At 40.6% G+C, this 23,286-nt stretch overlaps 1 protein-coding gene across 6 annotated transcripts in view; it reads right to left on the bottom strand.

Annotated features, from left to right (window-relative positions):
• Positions 1-23,286, bottom strand: part of cadpsa (Ca2+-dependent activator protein for secretion a) — a 200,355-nt gene that overhangs the window by 141,535 nt on the left and 35,534 nt on the right. For 4 of the 6 annotated variants that reach the window (XM_088308095.1, XM_088308096.1, XM_088308097.1 and 1 more), the window contains exons 10-13: positions 18,691-18,799; positions 17,780-17,992; positions 8,594-8,730; positions 8,325-8,512 (exon numbers count right to left, since the gene is read on the bottom strand). In XM_088308095.1, coding sequence (XP_088164221.1) covers positions 8,325-8,512; positions 8,594-8,730; positions 17,780-17,992; positions 18,691-18,799 — 647 coding nt within the window. Of the gene's footprint in view, positions 1-3,330; positions 3,502-8,324; positions 8,513-8,593; positions 8,731-17,779; positions 17,993-18,690; positions 18,800-23,286 lie in introns of all 6 variants that reach the window. The other 2 variants (XM_088308092.1, XM_088308093.1) reach the window with 1 other exon arrangement.

Raw genomic sequence — 23,286 nt, 5'->3', positions numbered from 1 at the left:
CAATGTAACTCTCAATTTATAACTATGGGCGGGATGCTTAAACTTTATTGCATACATTCAGCTTCATACAAGAAGCCCTACCTTCTCTGTCATTTACTATCTGAAATATGACATTTTTTAACGTGAAGTTCTATTTGGATATTAATAAATAGGGCTTGTCAAGCAGGTGTGCATCTGTGAGTATGTGCATCTCGACTGCGTTTATCCTATGTGACATGGTTGGGCTTGGGTGGAGTGTGAGCAGAGTGCATGTGACAGGAGAGGCGCTGGACTGGTGGCCGTGACAGTATGATGAGAAGCAGGAGACATGACACACCCTCTATCCATCACCCCATGCCGACCCCCCCTCCTCTTTTTGACATGTCCTTTGAGTGGGCAACGGGAAACTGAGCGCGTGTTTAGGAGAGGGTGTTGCTAAAACACACTGGAGTGTTTCATTAGTGTGGTGTTTGATATGATAGTATTATAGCTTCAACTATCTAATACGGTCACTCCCTTCAACTTGCATGAACAATTCAAGACACTTTCATTGCTACCTGTATGCCTTTGCTGCTTAAATTTGAGAAGGTGGCTCAAAGTGAAAGGCTTTGAATTTGTCAACGGGTTGATTTGCTGGCACTGAAAAGAAAATGTCAGTGTTGATTAATTTCCATGTGTTTATTGTAGGAGTGGTTTGATTATAACCAACATGGTTTAGTAAATGAATATTCAAACTAAATTTACTAAATCAATACACTGTCATTTCTGAGTCACCTTTGTTTTTTGGCAAGACTTGCCAAGGTGATGGTGTGTCATCAAGTAAATACACAATATTAAACTGCCTCACCTTTCAAGCAGGGACAAATATTAGAAGAGGTACATTTCACACTAATTAGGACTCTGGGCTTTTTTTTCTTTCAGCAACAGATTGTACTCCGTCATGTTGGTATAAACTGATGACCTCACAGCTTAAGTGAAGACAAGTAAATGAGACATAATTGATAGACAGACATCTGGCAAATAATTATCCTCTGTAATAAATTATATAAAAAACACATTTAATGATGCGTAACAATTAACATCCATTAATCCCATGTACAATATGCATTTGTTACCAGCTTTTCTGCAGCAAAACCTTAAAGGGAAAGTCTACCCCCAAATTTTCTCAACAAGAATATGTTCTATGCAGGACCAATAATCGAAACATGGCATTCTGATTAATATTGGGTTGGCGGAATGAGTTAAGTAGTAGAATCCACATGTTTTTAGCCATATCAGGGGGCAGCCATTTTCTCACTCCTGTCAACTAAAAATTACATCACAGTTGCTGAGGGCTCAGATAACGGCCAGTCAAGGCTCACTTGTTTTCTGAAGCTGAGCCATGATTGGTCATTACCTGAGCCCTGAATAACTGTGATGACATTTTCAGTCTACAGCAAACGGCAAAATGGCCGCCCCCCATGATGAACAAAAACAGGTGGATTATACTGCTTAAATCATATTCCACAAACGCAATGATAATCAGAATGCCATGTTTAGACTAGTGAAGGTTAATAGAACATTTTATTACATAGAATTTTGGGTGGTTGACTTCCCCTTTAACACACTAATTATGGCAAACACAAAGAGCACAAATTAATTAAAAATAACAACCATGCATTTTGTATTGTATTAGCAACAGAAATGCTATTTAACAACTTTTAATGGACTATTAAAACAAAATGACAGGAATTTGGACGCAAGTCAAGTGACACTGTCGCAGGCTGCTGAGAAAGTGAGCACAACTTACTTGGCAAGGAAGGGATGCATTTTAGGAGTTTGTGTTTTGGTGGGGGTTGGTTCTGTTTGAGGTGTGTGACTTTTTCATTTTGTGTGGGGATGCACAGCAATGTCGGCAGCAGAGATGTTCAGCCATCATAAGTGACAACTTGTCAACCTGTCATGCCTGCGCCTCCAGGCAATATGGAGGACCTGGCTAGGCCACTCTTGACACACTTGATGTGTGTGGATGTCACTGTTTTGGACAATTTATTCGATACACATGTAGGCATATCATGACTGATGACACTACCACTATGACATTTTTTTTTGAAAATCAATGCGCAGTGAGAGGTTCGTGCTTTTAGAGCAAAAGATTTCAGATTCAGGTCTAAATCAAATAAACCCAAATCACTTTTTAGAAAAAAATACTGGCTTTTGTCAGTATAAAGTTAATTTCCTAATATTTGATACTACAACTTAGATCAATTTTATATCCATATTATCTTGCCATGTTTTGCCCTGTTTCTTGAAGAAAATAATCTTGGTTTGTATCATACGCGTTCTAGAGTTCCATGTCGTTTTCTGACAAGCGATTTTTGTTCCTTTTTTTCCCTTGCCTTTTGCAGGTGATTTTGGTTGTCTCATTATCCTAGTTCTTTGTAACCAGCGTCAGTTGTACTTTGTCAGTCTCGCGTTTTTTTTGTTGTTTTTTTTTAAATAAAAACGCTGTCTGTTCCTAACACTTAGGAGGTTGTAGAAGTGACCATTTTAAAATAAACACTTGCAGAGACTTGAAGAAATAAATAGTTGCATTTTGGCATTTATTTGTTTCCAACCTACCAACCACAATCTTTCTTGATAATTAGTGTGAGACATAATTCACACAATCAATGTCTTCATATATATGCATATTATGAATTGCTAATAACAGCATATGTTTCAAGCTAATTTGAGCAAATCCGTTATTTCGGGAGTCCGTGTCAAACTGGTGCTCTGCATTAATCAATATCTAAGAATTAGCTCACATTTTCAATAAAGTGGACCTCTGATTTTGAGACTTGAATTAACCTAACATGTATGTTTTTGAAATGTAGAAGGAAGCTGAAGTAGTTGGAGAAAACTCATGAAAAATGTGAGTATTTGAAACAGCAACTCTTGTATAGTGCTAACTTCTCCGGCATAAAGCAATATTATGGGAATATTTCTATCAAATGTATGGACATGGAATAGCGTGATTTAGCGTGCATAACAAGAGAATCCATTTTAGTACATATTGTTCATATCTTTAGTGCTGTATAAGATCTGCCTTTGCCCCTTTAAAGCTCAACAAACATCATGGTGAAAAATGATAGGACTAGATTGTTCATTTCTAACATCAAGCCCATTCCACAATTGGTCATTCTTAAACACCGTCTGGTCAAGACAAATGCCCACTGCACCCTAATTCTGGTTCTGCTCATGGTTTCTTCCTACAAAAAGGGAGCTAATCCCTCGCCACCAGTAAGTGCTCCTCAGAAGAAGAGTAAGAATTCTACTTTTTTTTAAACTAAAATGAGATGTTTCGTAAAATCACAGGATGCATTAACTCACCGTTTTGGTCCTGAGAAAAGTGGGGACCTGAGATCTCTTTTCTTCATGAACTCAATGATTTTGAGTTCTTTCCTAATGCTTTGGGGAGAGGGCTCAGGAGAAGAGGGGAAAAGCGCTTGCTGTAGTTCGGCCTCTGATACTGGCCAGTTTAACAGCTCTGACACACGCTGACTGACAGGGGTTGTGTGAAATTTTTGAAATTCGTGGACAATGAAGTTTGTTTTATAAAGTGGACATGGTTAAGAGGTTAGGCAAGAAATAGGAAAAAGACATGGAAAAATGAAAAGTTAACATGCAGATATGCAAGATGAGGAATAATACAAAAATATAATACTTCACAAGGGTGAACACATGAAGCACATGACTTTCTATAACCTTTCTATGTTTTTTTTTCCATTTCATTTATCACAGTCAACTTTTATTAGCTTAACTCAAGTATTGATGTGAGGAATGCTAGGGCTGCCATGATTAGTCGAATAGGTATCGATCAAAATCGGCGACAAGAAATTTAAGTTGATGAGTTGTTAATTATGTATTTATCTGGCGCTTTGTTTTTCTCGCAAAATTGCCTCGTCTGCTACTCCTCCCGCTGGCTGATGTAAATAGAAGCATTTTGGGTAAAGCGGTGTCATAGCTTGGCCCGTGTTGGCAAAAGAGCTGAAAGTTTGGGCGCATTTCGCCAAACTTACTTACATACATACATACTTAATATGATGCAAAACTCACTTTCATGAGCATCTATAAAGCAAGCATGTTGTGGCTGCCGATTCCTATTTGGATTCTGACATGGGACAGTCGTGTTCGGAAGCTAACATTAGCACAGACAGTCTATCGTGTGTGTTAAATGTAAAAGGTTTTATATAACATTGGTATGCCAACATAATGTTACAACTACCCTCGATTTTGGAGGCATCAGTCAGTGAACTCACATTTATTAACCAGCAAAAAACATTTTTTCAATGTAGTTGACATCGAAGCACATGCAGTCGCCAGTGTAACGGTCACGTGCTGGGAAATTTGACCACTCAGAACATAACATGCATAACAAAAATATCTTTAGTTGTATTCTAGGCATTTAAAATTAACATTAAACTGAAGAAACAAGGGCAGTCTTTTAATTTTTTTCCCACGACTGTATTTGCCACAAGCACTCAATGGCAACATGCAACAATAAAATACAAAACATTGTTCACTACAGGATACTGATTGATAAATCCTCTTAATGTTGAATTTGTTTTTTTCTGTTTCAAGTATATACCACCATTTCGTTTGTGATGCTCCATTTACTACTTTGAAACCAGTTAAGGGAAATCAAACATTTTAAATTAAAACAATTAAGATAGTTTCATAGTGCAACTCTTTATAGTGTATAGTTTTTGGTTCCATTTTAAAATGCATTGAACAATTACAGACAAAAAGATTAAAGCCGCAGTATCAATTCAGTTCAATTTGAATTCAATTTAATTTGCACCATCATATATACACTGTGTTCCAATTTATTATACAAAGTGGATTTAAGAGTCAAAACCCTTTTTGTTTTTGTTTTCCATTAAACACATGGGTGGTATTGTGTCTCAAGGCTCTATGGATAATTGGCATAAATCACAAACATTTATGATCAATAGTCTCTCAGATGAGCCCAATTATAGGAAATCTGCTTAAAAGTGATGTTCCACATTATAAAGCAGGCCACAAGTTTCAAGCGATATTGGGAAGAAAAACGAGGTCTCTGCTGCTGAATGTGTTAGTACACGACCTTGCTCAGGGTATGAAAACATAGGCTATTTCGCCCAAAAAATGTATGCGTGATCATCAAACGTTAAAGAAATCTGTTACTAATTCAGAGTACAGGCGAGTTTATGCAGATAAAGGCAAAATAAGAAAAGTTTCTGCCAGACAACTTCATCAGATCAAGAGACAATAAAAGGCCATTTGCAAAGCAGCAAAGAGGTATTTGAAGCCGCTGCTGCCTCTGGAGTCCCACAAACCTCAAGGTGTAGGATCTTCAAGAAGTTTGTAAGTGTGCTTAAAGCTAATATTCAGCCACCCCGAAAGCAGAAACAATTGCAGTGGGCTCAGGAATTCATCCATCCATTATCTTTTACCGCTTCTCCTCACTAGGGTCGCGGGGAGTGCTGGAGCCCATCCCAGCTATCTTCCGGCAGTAGGCGTGGGACACCCTGAACTGGTTTCCAGCCAATTGCAGTGCACACAGAGAGGAACAACCATTCACGCTCACACCTAGGGGCAATTTAGAGTGTTCAATCAACCTGCCATGCATGTTTTTGAAATGTGGGAGGAAACCGGAGTACACGGAGAAAACCCAAGCAGGCACGGGGAGAACATGCAAATTCCACACAGGAAGGCCGGAGCCGGGATCAAACCCACGACCACTGCTGTCTCTCACTGTGAGGCCATCATGCTAACCAGTCGGGCCACCGTGCCGCCCGGCTCAGGAATTCATGAAGACTCATTTTCAAACTGCTTTGTTTATCGATGATTGCCGTGCAACCCTTGATGGCCCAGATGGCTGGAGCGGCGGATGGTTGGTGAATGGCGGCAATGTCCAAACAAGGCTGAGACTGTAGCAAAAGGGTCAAGGTGTCAAGTTTTGGGCTAGAATGATGCGGGGAGATAGCTGGGAGGTCCCTTCCTGACTGACGAGTTTCTTCCAAGGTACAAAAAGAACAACCGTACTGTCCGACAAACAAATTTTCATGTTTGATAATGCCCTATCTCATGCTGCAAAGAACATCACCGAGTCACTGGCTGCATTGGCAAGAGAAAATCTTCTCCTGTCCTCAAACCTATTGAGAACCTCCAGAGCATTATCAAGCAAATGATCTATTAGGCTAGGAGACAGTTCAGATCTAAGCAGCAGCTCTGGGACGCTATTCTAACATCCTGCAAAGCAATTAAACCTGAAACTGTCCAAGAGCTCAAAACGTTCAATGGATGCAAGGCTTATTAAAGTGTTATCAAGAAAGGGGTCCTATACAAACTTGTAACTCGGCCTGTTTATTCCAAGGTTCCATCCATCCATCCATTATCCGCCGCTTATCCGGGGTTGGGTTGCGGGGGCAGCAGCTTCAGCAGGGTAGCCCAGACTTCCCGCTCCCCAGCCACTTCTTCCAGCTCTGCCGGAGGGATGTCCAGGCGTTCCCAGGCCAGCCGGGAGACATAGTCTCTCCAGCGTGTCCTGGGTCGTTCTCTGGGCCTCCTGCCGGTGGGACATGCCCGGAACACCTCACCAGCAAGGCTTCCAGGAGCCATCCTAATCAGATGCCCGAGCCACCTCATCTGGCTCCTCTCTACGTGGAGGAGCAGCGGCTCGACACTGAGTGCCTCCCGGATGGCCGGGCTTCTCACCCTATCTCTATGGGAGAGCCCAGACACCCTGCGGGGGAAACTCATTTCGGCCGCTTGTATCCGAGATCTTCAGCTCGTGACCATAGGTGAGGGTAGGAACGTAGATCGACCGGTAAATCCAGAGCTTCGCCTTTTGGCTCAGCTCCCTCTTCACCACGACAGACCGATACAGCGTCCGCATCACAGCGGAGGCTGCACCGATACGCCTGTCGATATCTCGCTGCATCCTCCCCTCACTCGTAAACAAGACCCCAAGATACTTAAACTCCTCCACTTGGGGCAGGATCTCCTCCCCGACCTGGAGAGGGCACTCCACCCTTTTCCGACTGTGGTGACAAAGGGCAGCCTTGGCGGAGTCCAACCCTCACTGGAAATGAATCCAACTTAATGCCGGCAATGCGGACCAAACACTGTCATCGGTGGTACAGGGACCAAACTGCCCGTATCAGGGGGCTCGGTACCCCGTACTCCCGAAGCAGGCTCCACAGAATTCCCCGAGGGACACGGTCGAACGCCTTCTCCAAGTCCACAAAACACATGTAGATTGGTTGGGCGAACTCCCATGCAACCTCAAGGACCCTGTAGAGCACATGTGTCAAACTCAAGGCCCGGGGGCCAGATGTGGCCCGCGACCTCATATTATGTGGCCCGCGAAGGGAAAATCATGTGCTTCAACTTGCTGCTTCTAGCACATTTTCTTCACTTTTAACAAAATTGAAATATGAGATAATGTCATTTATTACTGGCTTCTGATTTCAAAACTAGCTTTGTATCATTGTGTTGTGTCTAAGTGATAATGTAAGGTGATTTATATGAGTTCGCAGTCATAACAGCCCTCTGAGGGAAACCAGAATCACGATGTGGCCCGTTCACAAAAATGACTTTGACACCTCTGCTGTAGAGAGTGTAGAGCTGGTCCACTGTATTTCAGATGGCTCACCAATTGTGGGAGGGGCCAAAGGGGTTGGGTCCCATGTGAGTCGGGCTGCGGCAAGAGGCAGGGACCTTGGCGCTCTGTTCCCCGGCTACAGAAACTATTCCAGTTATTTCGATCCAAAATATTTTAGCTTATAAGGCCTCATAATGCTCCAAATTGAACATTTGACAACCTATAAAATATCTTGAACTATTGTTGTTCTTAATAATTTGTAAAAGTGGACTTTGAGTTATTTATTGTATTTATTCATTGTAAAAAAAAAAAAAAAAAAATACTGATTTCATTTCGAGATTTGTCAATGAAATTTGAAATAAATTAACGGCTGATGACTTGAAAATTATAAGGACTGACATCAGCATCAATTATTCATGAAATTTAGAGTAATTTAAATAAAAGTTTCATAGTAATTTGGAACACAGTGTAAATATGTCAGGAATTCGGATACAAGTTTAAACAAATGTGAATGTACTATCATAATTGTATTTTTTATGCATTTGTACCTTAAAGAATTCAAACAATAAGCTCATGCTATTATGAGGACAGCTGCTTGCTGGTGTTATCTGCCGGGATTTATTCATTTACAGAGCCGATCGGTTGATTAAGCGCGGGTTCTTTTGGTGATTAGTTGACTAGCAAAATAATCATTTGTGGCAACCCAAGAAACTATCATGTGCAATTGTATTTCTACCTATTTCCATGGACGTGGGAAGCACAGAAGGCATAGCTGTAGTGTAGAAGGGTCGGGTCAATCATGGCTCCATTCTCCGCCCTCTCCAGTAGGTCACCCAGATAACACAAGTGGCGATGACAACCTCGAACTCCGTAGCGAGCGCAGTATTCATCCAACACAAATACCTGACCGGGACTAAACCAGCCCTGAATGTAAGAGACACAAGATACGCCACTATGAGACACTTGATTGATCGAGGAACACGTTGCATTTTACAATTTGCTTACCAGACAGGAGTAAGAGTCATTGAGTCTGTGATCCAATGTGAGGCGTTGGACCAGTTCAAAGAGTGAGGCATGGTCAAAGTTACAGGGATTGGCGGAAATGAACTCATCCATGCCGTGCTTCTGGGCTCGATCCGCATCTGCGCACAGAACCCATCCAAAAGGCGGGCAGGAGGCCGAGAGAGAGAGAGAGTGAGATGTAGAGCGAAAGAAAGAAAGAAAGAAACAGAGAAAGAAAGAAAGAATTATTGTAAGGTAGGGCTCAGATTAGCAATACCATTTTACAAGGTTTACTTTACTGCTATATAATAGGCAGGGTAAAATAAATCAATAAAATAAGATGTAAAGGGATTTATTGATTATTTATTTTCGATAGATTTTATGACAGCAACGCAGCAGGTGCTACAGTGTGCTTGCTGAATGAATACACACAATTCTCCGGTTTGCATCCAAGTCCATTTGGAAGCGCCTTTTCGGTCATGGATTTTCCTCCTGTCCAGATTTCAGACACACTCAGGAGATGTAAGTTGTGAATGAAGGCAGCCTTACCCAAGAGGCGGGGTTTATTGTCAATGGTGGGAATGTGGGAATCGTGGAACAGGGAGTTTTCTTGAAACTTGTGAATGTCATGGAAAACCATGAAAAAGACATAGCACACTTTTAAATTTGAAACGGCCTTACACTTTGAAGGAGAGCAAGTTTGAATTTTACTTCTGCATGGAATAAATCCCTCCACTAATAACAGCGCCACTTCTCCTCAAACTTATACCTAGGGCCAGTTTAGAGTGTCCACTCAACCTGCCATGCATGTTTTTGAAATGTGGGAGGAAACCCACACAGGCACGGAGAGAACATGTGAATTTCACACAGGAAGGCTGGAAATGGAAACCAACACTGCACCTCTGCACTATGAGGCCATCGTGCTAAATACTCAAAATTTAATCAAAGTAACTATCAAACTGTTTATTTCTTTAGGTCCATAAATTGAAAAGAGGTGTGCCTACAGCGCTTTATATTAGTGAACTGAATTAGCTTAACTGGTCCCAAATAAATATGCATCTGCACACGTTAGACTTATTTAAACTGATTAGGAACTTGTTGCTCATGCTTTGCTCGTAACTATACAATAGCCCGATTCAAATATGAAATCCCTCAAATTTGTCAAAGGAATATGAACATGAAAAGGATGACAAGGTGGAACGAGACCACCCGTACCTTGCAGAACAGCATCATGATGTGTTTTTATATACCCTATTCAGTATTATTTTCCATTGCACTCTCTTATTTATCTAATTTATATATTTGTCTGTATTATTGTTGTATTGCACTGGAGAGGGGAGCTCTCTAATCTCGTTGCACTCTTGAGTACAATGACAATAAAGGGATTTCTAATTCTAATTCTAATTCTAATTTACCTTCCCGGGGCGCTTGAATTAATACTCTCAGATGGTGGGATGGGTACAGAGCCCCAGTAAACAAACTGACACGAGAATGAATTATTAAAAACTATTAAATTACTATAGTATCAGTAACACTGCCACGCAGAACAGTTCTGTTTAGCGTCTTGGAGAAATGACTCCAATTTATTTTCAAGTTATTTAGGTTATACAAATGAATGCACCTTTTACCTCATTAATCTTCTTTCTAACTTGCTAAGAAGCATTTTCACAATCAAAGGCAGGTCATCAACGTCATCATCATCATCATCAACATTGGCGTGACTGCCTCTTTCTTGTGCTTTTGTAGTGCTTGCAATCAGATAACAATATGATTCCTATGATTTTGAAGAGTGGTTAGGGTATAGTTATAACGGTGGCGACTCCTGCACCATTCTGTGTATGAATTATCTGTAAGTCGATTGGGAGAATGTGCACAGCCAGAAAAAAGCGTGCAACTTTTTGGCTGTTGTTAAATGTTTTGTTGACCTACTGAGTCACTAAATGGAAAATAGAATTTGTAATATAAAATTATGTCAACTACAAATAGATCTGGAACTCTGGACTGGCCGTCAAACTGCCCGCTGCACAGTGATCAGAAAAATTGTCAGCTATCGTCCTCTTAGCTGCCGAATGACAGCACACCGGCTGGCAGTCAACAAACACAACAAAAGATGCTCGAAGCTACATAATAGTATCCCCTCAAAAATTCTGCCCCCCACACCCCCTCCAAAAAAATAACAACAAAAAAAAAATAATAAAAACATCTAAAAAAAAAAAATGACATTGTGCCCCTTTGGACTGTAGCTGGTGGCCTGTCAGGTCTGTTTGATTTGAGTGAGAGGGAGTGGAGGCATGCAGGAGGGATGGACAGTAACTTGCAGTGACACCCCCACCCGTCACCCCCGCCCATCTGGACTGGGGAAGGACGGCCCTGACAATGATTGATGGCTACTATTTGTTTATAGATCCAAAGGAGAGGATCCTGGACGTGCCTGCTGTACTACTGGTGTTCAAAAGATTTTGTGAATTCAAATATAGCTGTTAAAAAAAACAAACAAACAAAAAAAAACACTAAGACCAAAATTTCCATATGCCTTTCTGTAAACTCACTCAGTGTTGCCAACCATTGTCATAACGTGTCAGGAACATTCGGCATATTTTGTCAGGAACATTTGTATCTCAGCCAAAACAAACATAAGCCACTAGAAAGCCTCCAAACAAGATTAACACATTTTGTTATTATTAATTTTCTACTTTTGAATCGTTTGAAGTGACAAAATATTGCATCATTTAATTATAGAGCTGTTTTTATCCAATATGATGTCTTGGCACTTAGACGTTGTGATAGTACACAATGACATATTACAAGACGTATCAGGTTGTCTATGGTCATTTAGCAAAGCAGAATGGATTAAAAAATAGTCAAGTCAGATATTATGTAATTATGAAAACATGTATTGTGCAGATCACCCCTCTACTGTGCAAAGAAACAAATAATTGCAAATATTATAAATGTTTACTGTCTATTAATGTAATTATTTATCACTCAATTAATTGTTTTAGCTTTCAGGTAAAGAATAGAATAGTTTCACAATTATTATTTCCAATTTTAACCTCGGCACACATAGTGCAACAAAAAAACCTCAGACTCAGATCTTTATCCTCATAATAATTTTATTTTTAATTTCAAATTTTATAAAAGTCTTGTTACATTTGTCTTGATATGACACATCATTGTTTTCTGAATGAATCGCTTGATTAGTTCATGCTCAAATATCGAAAATACTCACTCTCCTCTTTTGCCTGGATATGTCCACCCAACAGCGAGAGTTTTAGAAATTCATGAAAATGTTGGTTTCACGGGACCATGTGTTTTATTTGACTGACGTTGTTATGGAGTGCTATGGGCTCTTTGCAAATAGTGACATGATGCATATTTTACATGTTTTAAGTTGTGTCTTTCTACACACAAGGTTCTATATTAGTGTCCAGCACAAGTCTGGCACGCAGCATTATGAATATGTCTGCACGTTGGTGGGCTAGACTAGTTTTGGTATTTGCGCAGATGCAACAGGCTTTTTGTGCCAATGTGTACCAACTTGATTCGCAGCCAATGGAAGCAGCTACTGTCATTCTCGTAAAATAGGTGAGTAAGAGGCGCAGTCCTTGACATGGCAGAATTACAATCTGCTTTGTCGGAGTCCATGCCTGAGGTTGAAGCACAGAAAGTAGGATTATAAGGAACTGCTAGTAGACTATGGGTTGATGATGTAAAGTTGGCTTAGGTGATCACAGTCACATCCGTTTAAGTGGGCACTTGGAGACATCCTTCCTCCCTGGTTGGTTGTATCATGTGTTAGTCATTGCACCGATACGTCTGAACATGCAAGCATTTAATTGGTAACAAGTAATTGATTACTGCCTGGTTTAATTGTGCACTAGACACATGTATAATTTTTAACCTGGCACTTTTGATAATAACTTGCTGATGAAGCTGTCAATGCTACCACGAAACCAAAGAACTGCAGAAGAATGTCCCTAATATGTGCCAGTCTTTACCAAGTGGCAAGAGCATTGTGAAATGTCAATGTGGCAAAAAAAGACTGGCTTTGGAAAATACTTCTTGAGTCATTTTTGCACAACATCGGGGAAGACGTGTTTGCTTTTATTTAAGTTTGTTCCGTTGTGTCTGTTAAATCCACTCGAGGCTATCGATTCTTGATAAGAAATGAAAATCATTTTATTGTATATAAACGTGTAATGAGCAGCACGGTGGACGACTGGTTAGCACGATGGCCTCACAACACAGAGGTGCTGGGTGCGATTCCATCTCCAGCTTTCCAGTGTGGAGTTTGCATGTTCTCCCTGTGCCTGCGTGGGTTTCCCGCTGGTACTCCAATTTCCTCCCACGTTCCAAAAACATGTATGGCAGATTGATTGGACACTCTAAATTGCCCCTAGGTATGAGTGTGAGCGCAGATGGTTGTTTGTCTCTGTGTGCCCTGCGATTGGCTGGCAAACAGTTCAAGGTGTACCCCGCCTACTGCCCAAAGATACTTAGGATAGGCTCCAGCGCTGAATTCCTGTTGGGTGGGCGTCTGTGGCCACCATGTCTCTTCATTGATTAGACCGCTGAATTGTGGCTGGTGCACTCAGCACAATGGCTCTGGGTCACTTTAGAGGAAATTTTCTTCACCTTTTTTTATTTTTCTCTACGTCTAACTCCATGGTAACGCTGTGTAACCTCGCAGGCGCCCGCAGTGAAGTGGCCCGATCAGCTCGAAGCCACAGCCGTGGCTTGTTTTTAGGTGTACTTTACACAACACAGGGCATTATTGCGGTCAGCCATTTTTTCTTAATTGAGTAGATGTGTAGCAACCACAAAGTGGTCAGGTGCTTGAATAACTGGTGACAAATCCACATCCAACTGACGCTCGTTGTGCGGACCATTGCCTTTGAAAGTCTTTTGCATGCAAATGACAAACCACATAGATGTCACACTTAACCAAGTCACAGACCTATTTTGACTTTGTATTTTACGCATAAAACGTCCCCAAAAAAGCCACCTGTATTACAGACTACACACTGCCACTTGCTGTTAAAATGAAGATCAAATAAAACTGCTTGAATGTCACAGAATCTTTGAGGAAAAATGTCAATATTTAAACAGGAGCCGATATTATCAGAATCAATCACATTAATAAATCAACAGGTATGATGATACTGGACTCATCACTTGTGACACTTTAATCACAAAAGCATTATGACCCCATTGATGTTTTACTGCTTTGAATTCAAGCCCACTTCAAGTCTCACCTGTTTTCTCTTCTCATGTACTTTTCTAATCACTCTTTGTTGAGTTGGGAATGCAGTAAATGCCCCAAAAGCCACAAACCAACAAAGAAAATACAAAGCACATAACCTTTGAAGATTGTTCATTTGAGGTGTGCACAATGCTACTTCATGCACAGCAGACTCAATCATTGAGTCTCATGCAGTACGCCATGTCGTGCACAAAGGCTTTCATAAAAAGTTACGATTAAAAAGCAAAACTTGTCCTTTGTAAATCATTTGAGGCTTACTGAAGTGAGGTCTGGTGAGATAAGTGCACAATGTATACTGTACAGTGAATCCCATATAGCGGCCGAGCCTTGAAGACCCCCTTTCCCCATTAAGGATTTGTTATTGCCTATAGATACCACACAAAGGCGACAAAGCACATCAAATGGAGTGGATCATAAAAGAACACAGTATTACGTCTGCACCGATTTATTTGACTGTGTTCTATATAAAGCAAAGCATCAACACCATTCCTCTGGTATGTACATAAGCATGAACCCATGTTACATATACAGTGAACCCTCGCTCATCGCGGTTAATGGGGACCGAGACCACCCGCGAAAACTGAAAATCCGCGAAGTAGCGGCGCACCTTCAAAAATGCTTAAAAAAAATAAATATATATATATATATATTTATGGGTAGAGAGAGAGAGAGTGAAATTCATGTTATAACAAAAAAAACAAAACAAATTATTATTAAAACTTATTTTTTTTATTCCCCAGCCATTATTTTTATATTTATTCAATTACTTCTTTTTGTATTTATTAATTACTTCGACTTTTACCTGCTGGTACGCCGTCCGGTGTGCCCTGTGAAATGAAAGGTGGCATTCTTCATTTATTTATTTATTCATTTATTCATTCATAACTGACAGCCTCGCGCTCCGCTCATGCCCGGGCGGAAGTTGTTCCTCTTCGGCTTAACTGCCACGCACGCCGGCCGGTCTCCTCCGGAGCTCTCGCACAGTCCCGAGCGAAGCGAAATGTCGCCGCGCTCGTGCCCGGGCGGAAGGTGCTCCTATTCGGCTTAACTGTGACACACGCCCGCCCTCCTCCCCCGGAGCTTCCATTCGGTTAAACTTAGGGGCCGCTTGGAACCGCCCGTGCCCGGGGAAGGTGCTCCTCTTCGGCTAACTGTGACGCGAGCATGCCCTCCTCCTCCGGAGCTTCCATTCGGTTAAACTTAGGGGCCACTTGGCACCGCCCGTGCCCGGGGAAGGTGCTACTCTAAGGCTTAACTGCCACGCACGCTGGCCGGAGCTCTGGTACGGTCCGAACCACGCGAAACGTCGCCCCAAATCGTGCCCGGGGGAACGTGCTCTTCTTCGTCCACCCTCTTCTTCGTCCACTCTCCTCTTCGGCGCACGCCGGCCGTCTAACCGCTCCAGCGCCCCCTCGTGCCGCTCGGCGAAACTACAATGCCCCCGAATATTTTTTAGACCCGCGAAGCACTGAAGCCGCGAAAGGTGAAGCGCAAAGTAGCGAGGGTTCACTGTATTCATATATGGGGTACATAATTATGGAGGGCTAAAAGTGCCAAAATTAAATAAATAAATACAACATGAAATGTTGAATTAAAATGGTCATTAATTAATTAAATGTTAAATTTATTAATTAAATATGGAATTAAGTAAATTTATGTGCAATTAAATAATTGATTAATTAATTAAATTCCCAATGAAATGTAAAAAACATGTGTATAATTCTTTTTGTATGTAATTAATTATCTGTCAAACTCACCCAGAGAACTCAAATCTTGTCTAAGCCATTACTTTGGCCTGAAGTGGTTGCAAACATGGCGGCTAACATGATGGAGGACTTTGATGAGCTACCTTGACTTCGCGGTCGAGGCTTCTATTTCGTTGTTTTGCTTGAGTATTCCAACCAATGTAGAGGTGAATAGCGGCACTCGGTGTATCAGAGTATTTTCAAAAGATACTTGGCTGGCATCAATTGTTATTCTGGAATTGATTTGCCTTGGCTTGATGAGCAGCGCATCAGGGGTTAGGACCAGCCCACCAAACTGTGATGAGCGAGTTTGACAGATAAAATTAATTAATTGAACATTGCAACGCGGGACCTTGAAATAACTATTTAAATACAGACATAATTAATTAAATACAGAAATAATGATAAAGATTTTTTTGACATATCATTGGTAATTACATTAATAAATTAAAACATTTAATTAATGACACTTTATTTAGTTATTTAATGGTGCATTTATTTATGTATCTTTTTATCTGATTTATTTAATTCCATATGTAATGAATGAATGAAACAATTAATTAATTAATGCCAATTTTAATTAAACATTTCATGGTGTATTTATTTATTTAAATTTGGCACTTTCAGTCCCTCATACATAATAACTGTATTCAGTAATTAAATCATTTGACAAAAACAGCTTCACTTGAGGTGTACTAGCACTTTACACAAATGTAATATCTCATCAAATGCACCCTTTGGCATTTACACACATCAATACAACCTCTGCCAAAAATTACGGAACAGCCAGTCTCGGAAGATGTTCATTTGTTTGTTTAATTTTGTCAAAAAAAAAATATCACGGACATGTCACAAAACTTTAGTCATCAGTATCGATTAAAAAAAATACAAATAAATCTTTGAATAGGAAAAGTTGCAAATGCCAAAAAGTTGCAATATGCAATGATGTCTGTACATTTTGTGATGTGAGTAATGCTTGATGGCGAGCTCAAATCCAAAGTTTTGTGACTTTCGAGGCAATTCTTTACGATACTTTAGGTATTCTGTATTGTATGACCTCATTTATTCACTGCAATATTAAAATATTGTTGAACTAATAATTCATAAATATGAGTGTATTACATATTATATTATTATTACTACATTACTATTGGTAGGAGTACTACTGTGAAAACTTGAGGTGCTAGAGGAAAAAAACAAGGGCCGATTTGGATTTTGCAATTAACATTCCATAACATTAATATAATAATAATAATAATAATATTCCCTTTATTAGTCCCACAATGGGGAAATTCGAGATTCGAACCCAGGCCTCCTGGGGAGACTGGGTCCTGAACGCGGCGCCTTAGACCACTCGGCCATCCTGGCAGCCAAATGCTAGGCGCGCCGCACTACAAGGCGCGAGCTCGCGCTAGCTCAGCTCGCGCTAGCTCAGCTCGCGCTAGCTGTAGCCAGCTCTCCAGGACTCAATCCCTTATAAGGGATCGCTGCCAGAGGTATCACCCCAAGTCAATGGCAGATGTCCTGAAACTATAAGGAATCACTGCCAGTAACACTGACTCTAACCAATAAAAGGTGTCATGGCAATACGTATGAAAAAGTTTACCTGCATCTCAGATGAATTAGTTTAGTAGAAAAAAAATGACCGGGGTTATTGATTTTAAAAATAAACAATGTACTGATTCCTGAAAAAAATAAAGCAATCTGTAACCTCTGTAAGTGTTCTTTAAAACACAAAGTTTGTACAAGGGGAGAAGATTTTGGCAACAACAAAAGGTAGGAGAAAAGAGGCAGGAAAGCACTTACCGTTCAATCCAGCTACAAGATAGCCGGGTCAAGGTTAAAAAGATGGAAAAAGGAAGAGGGAACAAACAGAGAAACATAAAGACACATAGCAAAGCCACGAAACACTTAAATGTACAGCAAATTTACAAGAGAGAGCAAAGCAGAGAGGAAACAGCCGAAAGCATTTTCAGATAAGCGTAATTGACAAAGTGAGGAAAGAAAAGATCAAGATACGGGATACTGGTTTTGATGTAATTTTCCTAAATTACTGGTAAGGTTTGATCATCATAATGGAATCGTTTTCAATCCGCTTCAGGATGGGTGGGTGTTTTGTTTGTTTGTGTTTTTGCAATAATAATCATTTGAAAAGTGAGAATTTGAGAGTGAAGCACTTACAGAACTGAGATATTGGTGCATCAAGCTGTGGCGCTGTCCCGCCTCGAGAGTTTAGTTTCTGGACTTGGGTTGGAGGAACTGGCTTATGGGACTGGCCGGTAGCCCGGTACATGGCCTGCACCCATAGAATTCTGTCTTGCTCATCATCACTGGCAAATATTACGGTGTCACCCTCTTTCACAGCGTTAAAGAACGTCCGACCACCATCCAGGCCTGGAGGATGGAAGTATTTCTGATTAAGTGTGTTAACGTAACAAAGTATGAAGTAAACGCTCACAGAAATATCAGAAACATGCTTCACACAAAACATTACTATATATACATATCATTCAAGACTTTGTGTGTAGTTTTTGGAGCCCCTGGGGAGTGAGCTCATGCAGGTTTAACTTAAAATAACAACTTCAAAATCTTTTTTCTTCGACTGTAGATTGTTAGAAGGAGTTGAGTCTCATTGCCCTAACAATCCTGGATCACCAGTCTTAGTGGACGATATAATAGTGGATGACCCATTTTCTATCACTTGCCATTCATGCCTGTGGTAACATATTTAAGTGTCGGAAATATATTATACGTTTGGTAACGGTGTGGACATCAACCGACTTGTCTCCTGGTTGTGGTCTACACCAGTGGTCCCATTTTGGTACTAAGCCGCACAGAGGGAATAGATCGGGGGGGATCAGCCTAACTAGCCGTGCAGCTAGCAGACCAAATCAGTGATCCGTTGATTAAACTTTTGATCAGGGGATCAAGGTCTGCAGAAGCTAGATAACGATTGCTCAGGTGTGTTGCACCAGGGAGAGGTGGAACAGGATTGAAGACCCCTGCTTTTGATCATGCACACTTCCAAGTAACATTGATGTTAACGATGTATTCATAGTCATAGATTTAATCATTGTTTAACTGTGTGTCACCTGGCTGGGGGTCAGTGTAGTCCACAGTGTAGCCATCCAGTTGGAGCAGCTCCACCGGCTCTGCCTTTTTTTCTCGGTAGCTGCACATTGCAAATGTGTACTGACTCACCTGTAGTAAGCCAAAAAAAGTTTTTGAACGAGCCCTGATGATACGATCGTGTGACAAAGACAATGAATAATTTATTGAATGAAAATAGGGATTTTCTAATATCCTCAATATTCCAGCACTGCACTTTCAACAATATACTTTTGATCAAATTGAAAGCGATGTGCTTCATTTTTACACAGTTATAAGGGCAAACGTCACATTAATTCATAATGCAGTTCTGTAATGACATAAAAAACAAGGGCCAAAATCATACAGTGCCCTAAAATATTTCCCATTTTCCCACTGAGTCTCAATTATACGTAACATCAGATCCCATTTTATATTCATTTAGTTTCCCTTTTTTTTTTATCCCGATTGAAGTTAGTACATTTGAAACAATCTTCCATATCTGACATTTGCTCGATCATTTCAGTTAGACTTTTGTTCATTTACATGAATTTGGCTTTTTATAATATCATGATTTAGAAAATGACGAATGATTTCAATAAACAAACAATTAACAATTCAAATACTATTTAATGTAATTTCAAATTTTATCGTGGCACATAACATTGTATGGATGGAATCGAAAGAAAACAATCATACAAAAATGAATATTTAGAAAAAATAAGTTTCTTTTGTGGATTTGTTAGTGAGGCTTATTTCCCTTCCATGTTTCAAGAGGGATGTTTTGTTTTCAATGATTTCAATGATTGAATTTAATGTCAGTAAAGCACAAACATATTTTAAAACACATATGGGTCCTTTCACACAACATGATCAATAATAGTAGACTTGTAAAAAAATATAATTTTTTTATGCCACCTTGTTTTTATATTGGCTTATGTCTCCCATACTGAAACAGACATGCTTAGCGTCATATTTTCAAAACCTATTGATGATTTTACATTTTTAGCAGCCATATTAAAGGCAATCCTTCTTAGACAGCAACTTTTGGTGGCCCACTGAAATACACTTCTAGCATAACTGCAAAGACAAGAGTCCATTACGGTAAAGACAAATTCAACTTTATAAAAATGTGTCAGTTGCAAGATTTTCCCTCTGATGCCCTTCAAACACTGCGTCGACAAGTGCATAAATGCTCTTAACTCTTTATTAAACCCATTTCATTGTTGTCTCCATACAACCATAATAATGGTAAAGATGTGAGATAATTCTGACACATTCACAAATTCACACAATCTCAGAAAAAACACCATTTACACTCTGTTGCTGTCTGCCATCGTATGAATTCAAAATGGCTGCCTTATCCAGGCACTGCATCTGGCATCTAAATCCCTCTGGTGAAGTGCAACAACTTCAAAAAAGGATCTTTGAACACCCCTTTTGAGACTACTTTTTTGTTATGCAGGCATACATGCTCTCAGCGTAAAAATGACTGCATCTTCATTTTAGTCTAGTTTTAGTCAGCGATGCAGCTCACTAGGCGCTGTGCCGCACCGAGCTGATGAACCAGAACGCATTTGATAATTTTCTCACAGATAGTAGAATATGCTCTGCGTAAACAGACCTCACAGGGCTAGTTTTAGCGAGTTTATGAATTTGGTAAACAATTTGGTGTCAATAACTAGACTAAATTTTAGCAGCAGTAGCACAGGTGGTGTAATGCAGTTTTGGGGTATTTGATCGAGGAGCAGGGGGTCAGATTCGGCGCGCCACAGACATGCGTGATGGATGTAATCTATTTCATTAATAAATATAACATGGGACAATCCCTCAGAATCATTGCAGAAATACACTAAATGAAGAAATGATACTCAAGGCGACACAGTGGCTGACTGGTTAGCACATCCGTTTCACAATTTTGAGGTGCGATGTTCAGGCCTCCCTGTGTGGAGTTTGCATGTTCTCCCCGTGCCTGCGTGGCTTTCCTCCAGGTACTCCGGTTACCTCCTACATTCCAAAAACATGCATGGTTGGTTGATTGAACACCCTAAATTGTCCTTAGGTGTGAATGCGAGTCTGGCTGTTTGTTGGTCTTTGTGTGCCCTGCGATTGGCTGGCAACCAATCCATGGTGTACCCCGCCGACTGCCCGAAGTTAGCTGGGATAGGCTCCGGTATGCGCGTGACCCTCGTGAGGATAAGTGCTTCAAAAGATGGATGGATGGATGGATGAAATTGTACTACTTGTCATCTTGATAGCACCCCGCAACAGAGCTATTGGTTGGCCACACGAGTTATGGGTGCAATGTCCTCTCCTAGGTCACACAACTACATCATCTGTAAGGGGAAATCTTGCCGTTTACCTGTTTAAATGGGGGGTGCCAATGTCAAGCATGGACCTCAGCGAGTCAATTTCTGTTTCAGCAATGTCAAGCATGGAATGCACACCAACGCTATGATTGACTGGGACTCAGCTGCGTTCCATTACACAACGGTGCAAACAACCTGTTATGCCCAATTCAACCTGTGCATTGACGAGCAAAACACCAAAAGAAAAAAAACTCCACTGACGTGCACAGCTAGACTGCACTTGGCACCAGACTTGCGCTTGAAATGTAAGTATTGGACTCTTCGTTTCCTTTTCCGGGTATAGTAAAGTACATTAAAGAACAGGTGAAAATTCCTGCGTATCCTAAAATGGAATTTGCATCTTCAGAAAACAAGTTGAAAATCAAGAAACTTAATTTTGATAACGGTAAAGCTATTTTGTCAATAAAGTTCGAAAAATATTTTCCAAAACAATTAATTGGATAGAATAACAACTGCCTATAATTCAAATAGTCATATCAGTAAAATGTATTGATTTTCAGAAGTAAACTCAGTGGGTTGTCTTTATCAACATTGATCAGATTATATGAAAATGAGCGATATGCTCGAAAATTATTTTCGTAAAAGGCCACTCCCGACTGATATATTGGCTTTACTTTGAAATGTAATGTGACAGCCAGAGTCTATGCCAGTAACAGGAAGTGTAGTGACACTCTGCTGCTACAGTTGCTGCCAGTCATACCAGCCTGTCGTCACAAATCAACAGGCCTGGCCAATCAGCCACTGTCGCCACCTCTGTTGCTGCAAGTGGCAGCTCTCACTCTAACCGCAGCTGCATTCTGGGTGTGTGTGTGTTTATGTGTGCCAAATGAGATTCCAAACGACAACACTGATGAGACCCCGGGCAAAGTAAAGGATGGAGGGACTCTACAGCAGTTCCCTGGCCTTTAGGAAACCACAGAGGCAAATGTGAGACTAAATGACAGCCCCCACCCGCCACCGCCAAAACACCATTTCTTTCTCCCACTGCCTTTCTCTGCATGCTCCTGCCTCCACTGAACTCTCATTTGTTACTCAGCACAGGCAAAACGCAGACATGATGATCAAATGCATGCAGTCTATGTACACTGTCCGATGTTTGAAGTGGAACGAGAGAAACAAACATTTGTGTCGCGTGCATGTGTTAATATTAAAGCTAAGGTGCTATGGAGTGGCATAAAATTTGAGCCCCCATATGTAATCCTCTTGAAATAGTTGCGGGGTGCGGCTGACAGAATTCATAGTCGATAATTTTTTTCGAGGGTATGGTAATCATCTGAAACTACATGGATGGCCCTTTGCAGAAGCCTCCGACAAGCTTTGAGCCCTTGGAAAGTCTTTTTCCATTCCCCCAACCTAGTCCTACATCCCTACTGGCAAGCCCACTGACTGGATGCCAATTAACATTATACTGTAACTCCGAAGAGGACACAGAGAGATCAATTATAGGTATTTTTTTAGTGTCATTATTGAAAATTGCACATGAGGGACTTTCCGAACCAATTCTTTGATGGTTGAATGAATAAAGATCAATGCACTGTATTTTTAAGCATTCTTAAGCATGTTGACATGCGTGCCAGTACATTCAGACCAGTCTCACGCAAAGCTTTATCTGTAATCTGTCTGAATGCTCCGAGGAGGGACACTCAGCCCCGTGCTGATTAAGAATGCTGTTGAAACAAGGAGGAACAGGAGGTGATGTGAGGACAGCAATAAAACACAAATAATGAGGATGGAACACATAAATCCAGGTGATGTATGTCTGAAACACAAAGTTCAGGTCACTGTTGTTTTTATGTGTTGCTCTTATTTATTTATTTTACTTAAGGAATGGAAATATTTTTTTGTTACAGCATGCGCAGCAGTTGCAGTTGGTCAATAGAGGGCGCTGATTCACATTGAAAGGGAGAAAAATTTAAATGGGGTAAAAAATGACAAATTGAGAAAATTAAATATAATATACATACTTAAAATTATGCATAGAATGTTTTTAGATGATCAGAATAAATACTACACAGTTATTGATGAGTAATATTGAGCAGCGCATGGCGTTGGATTTCCACCGCCATCAGTCAATAACGTTTAAACTGAGTTACCATTAAAGCCGATGTTGATGTCTGTTCGACCCCGACTGGCTTTTGACCGGAACGTGCCATCCTGCATATCTAATATTGGATGTGGCTCGGACAGTCTCTTCTAAGACTCTAGTTTTGTCTTCATATTCAACTCAGTGAG

This window comes from Idiotropiscis lumnitzeri, chromosome 11 (assembly GCF_059441095.1).
Source record: "Idiotropiscis lumnitzeri isolate Australia: NSW breed Sydney's pygmy pipehorse chromosome 11, RoL_Ilum_1.0, whole genome shotgun sequence".
Taxonomy (NCBI): domain Eukaryota; kingdom Metazoa; phylum Chordata; class Actinopteri; order Syngnathiformes; family Syngnathidae; genus Idiotropiscis; species Idiotropiscis lumnitzeri.
The sequence above is the reverse complement of the archived record's forward strand: the minus strand, read 5'-3'. Positions and strand labels throughout refer to the sequence as shown.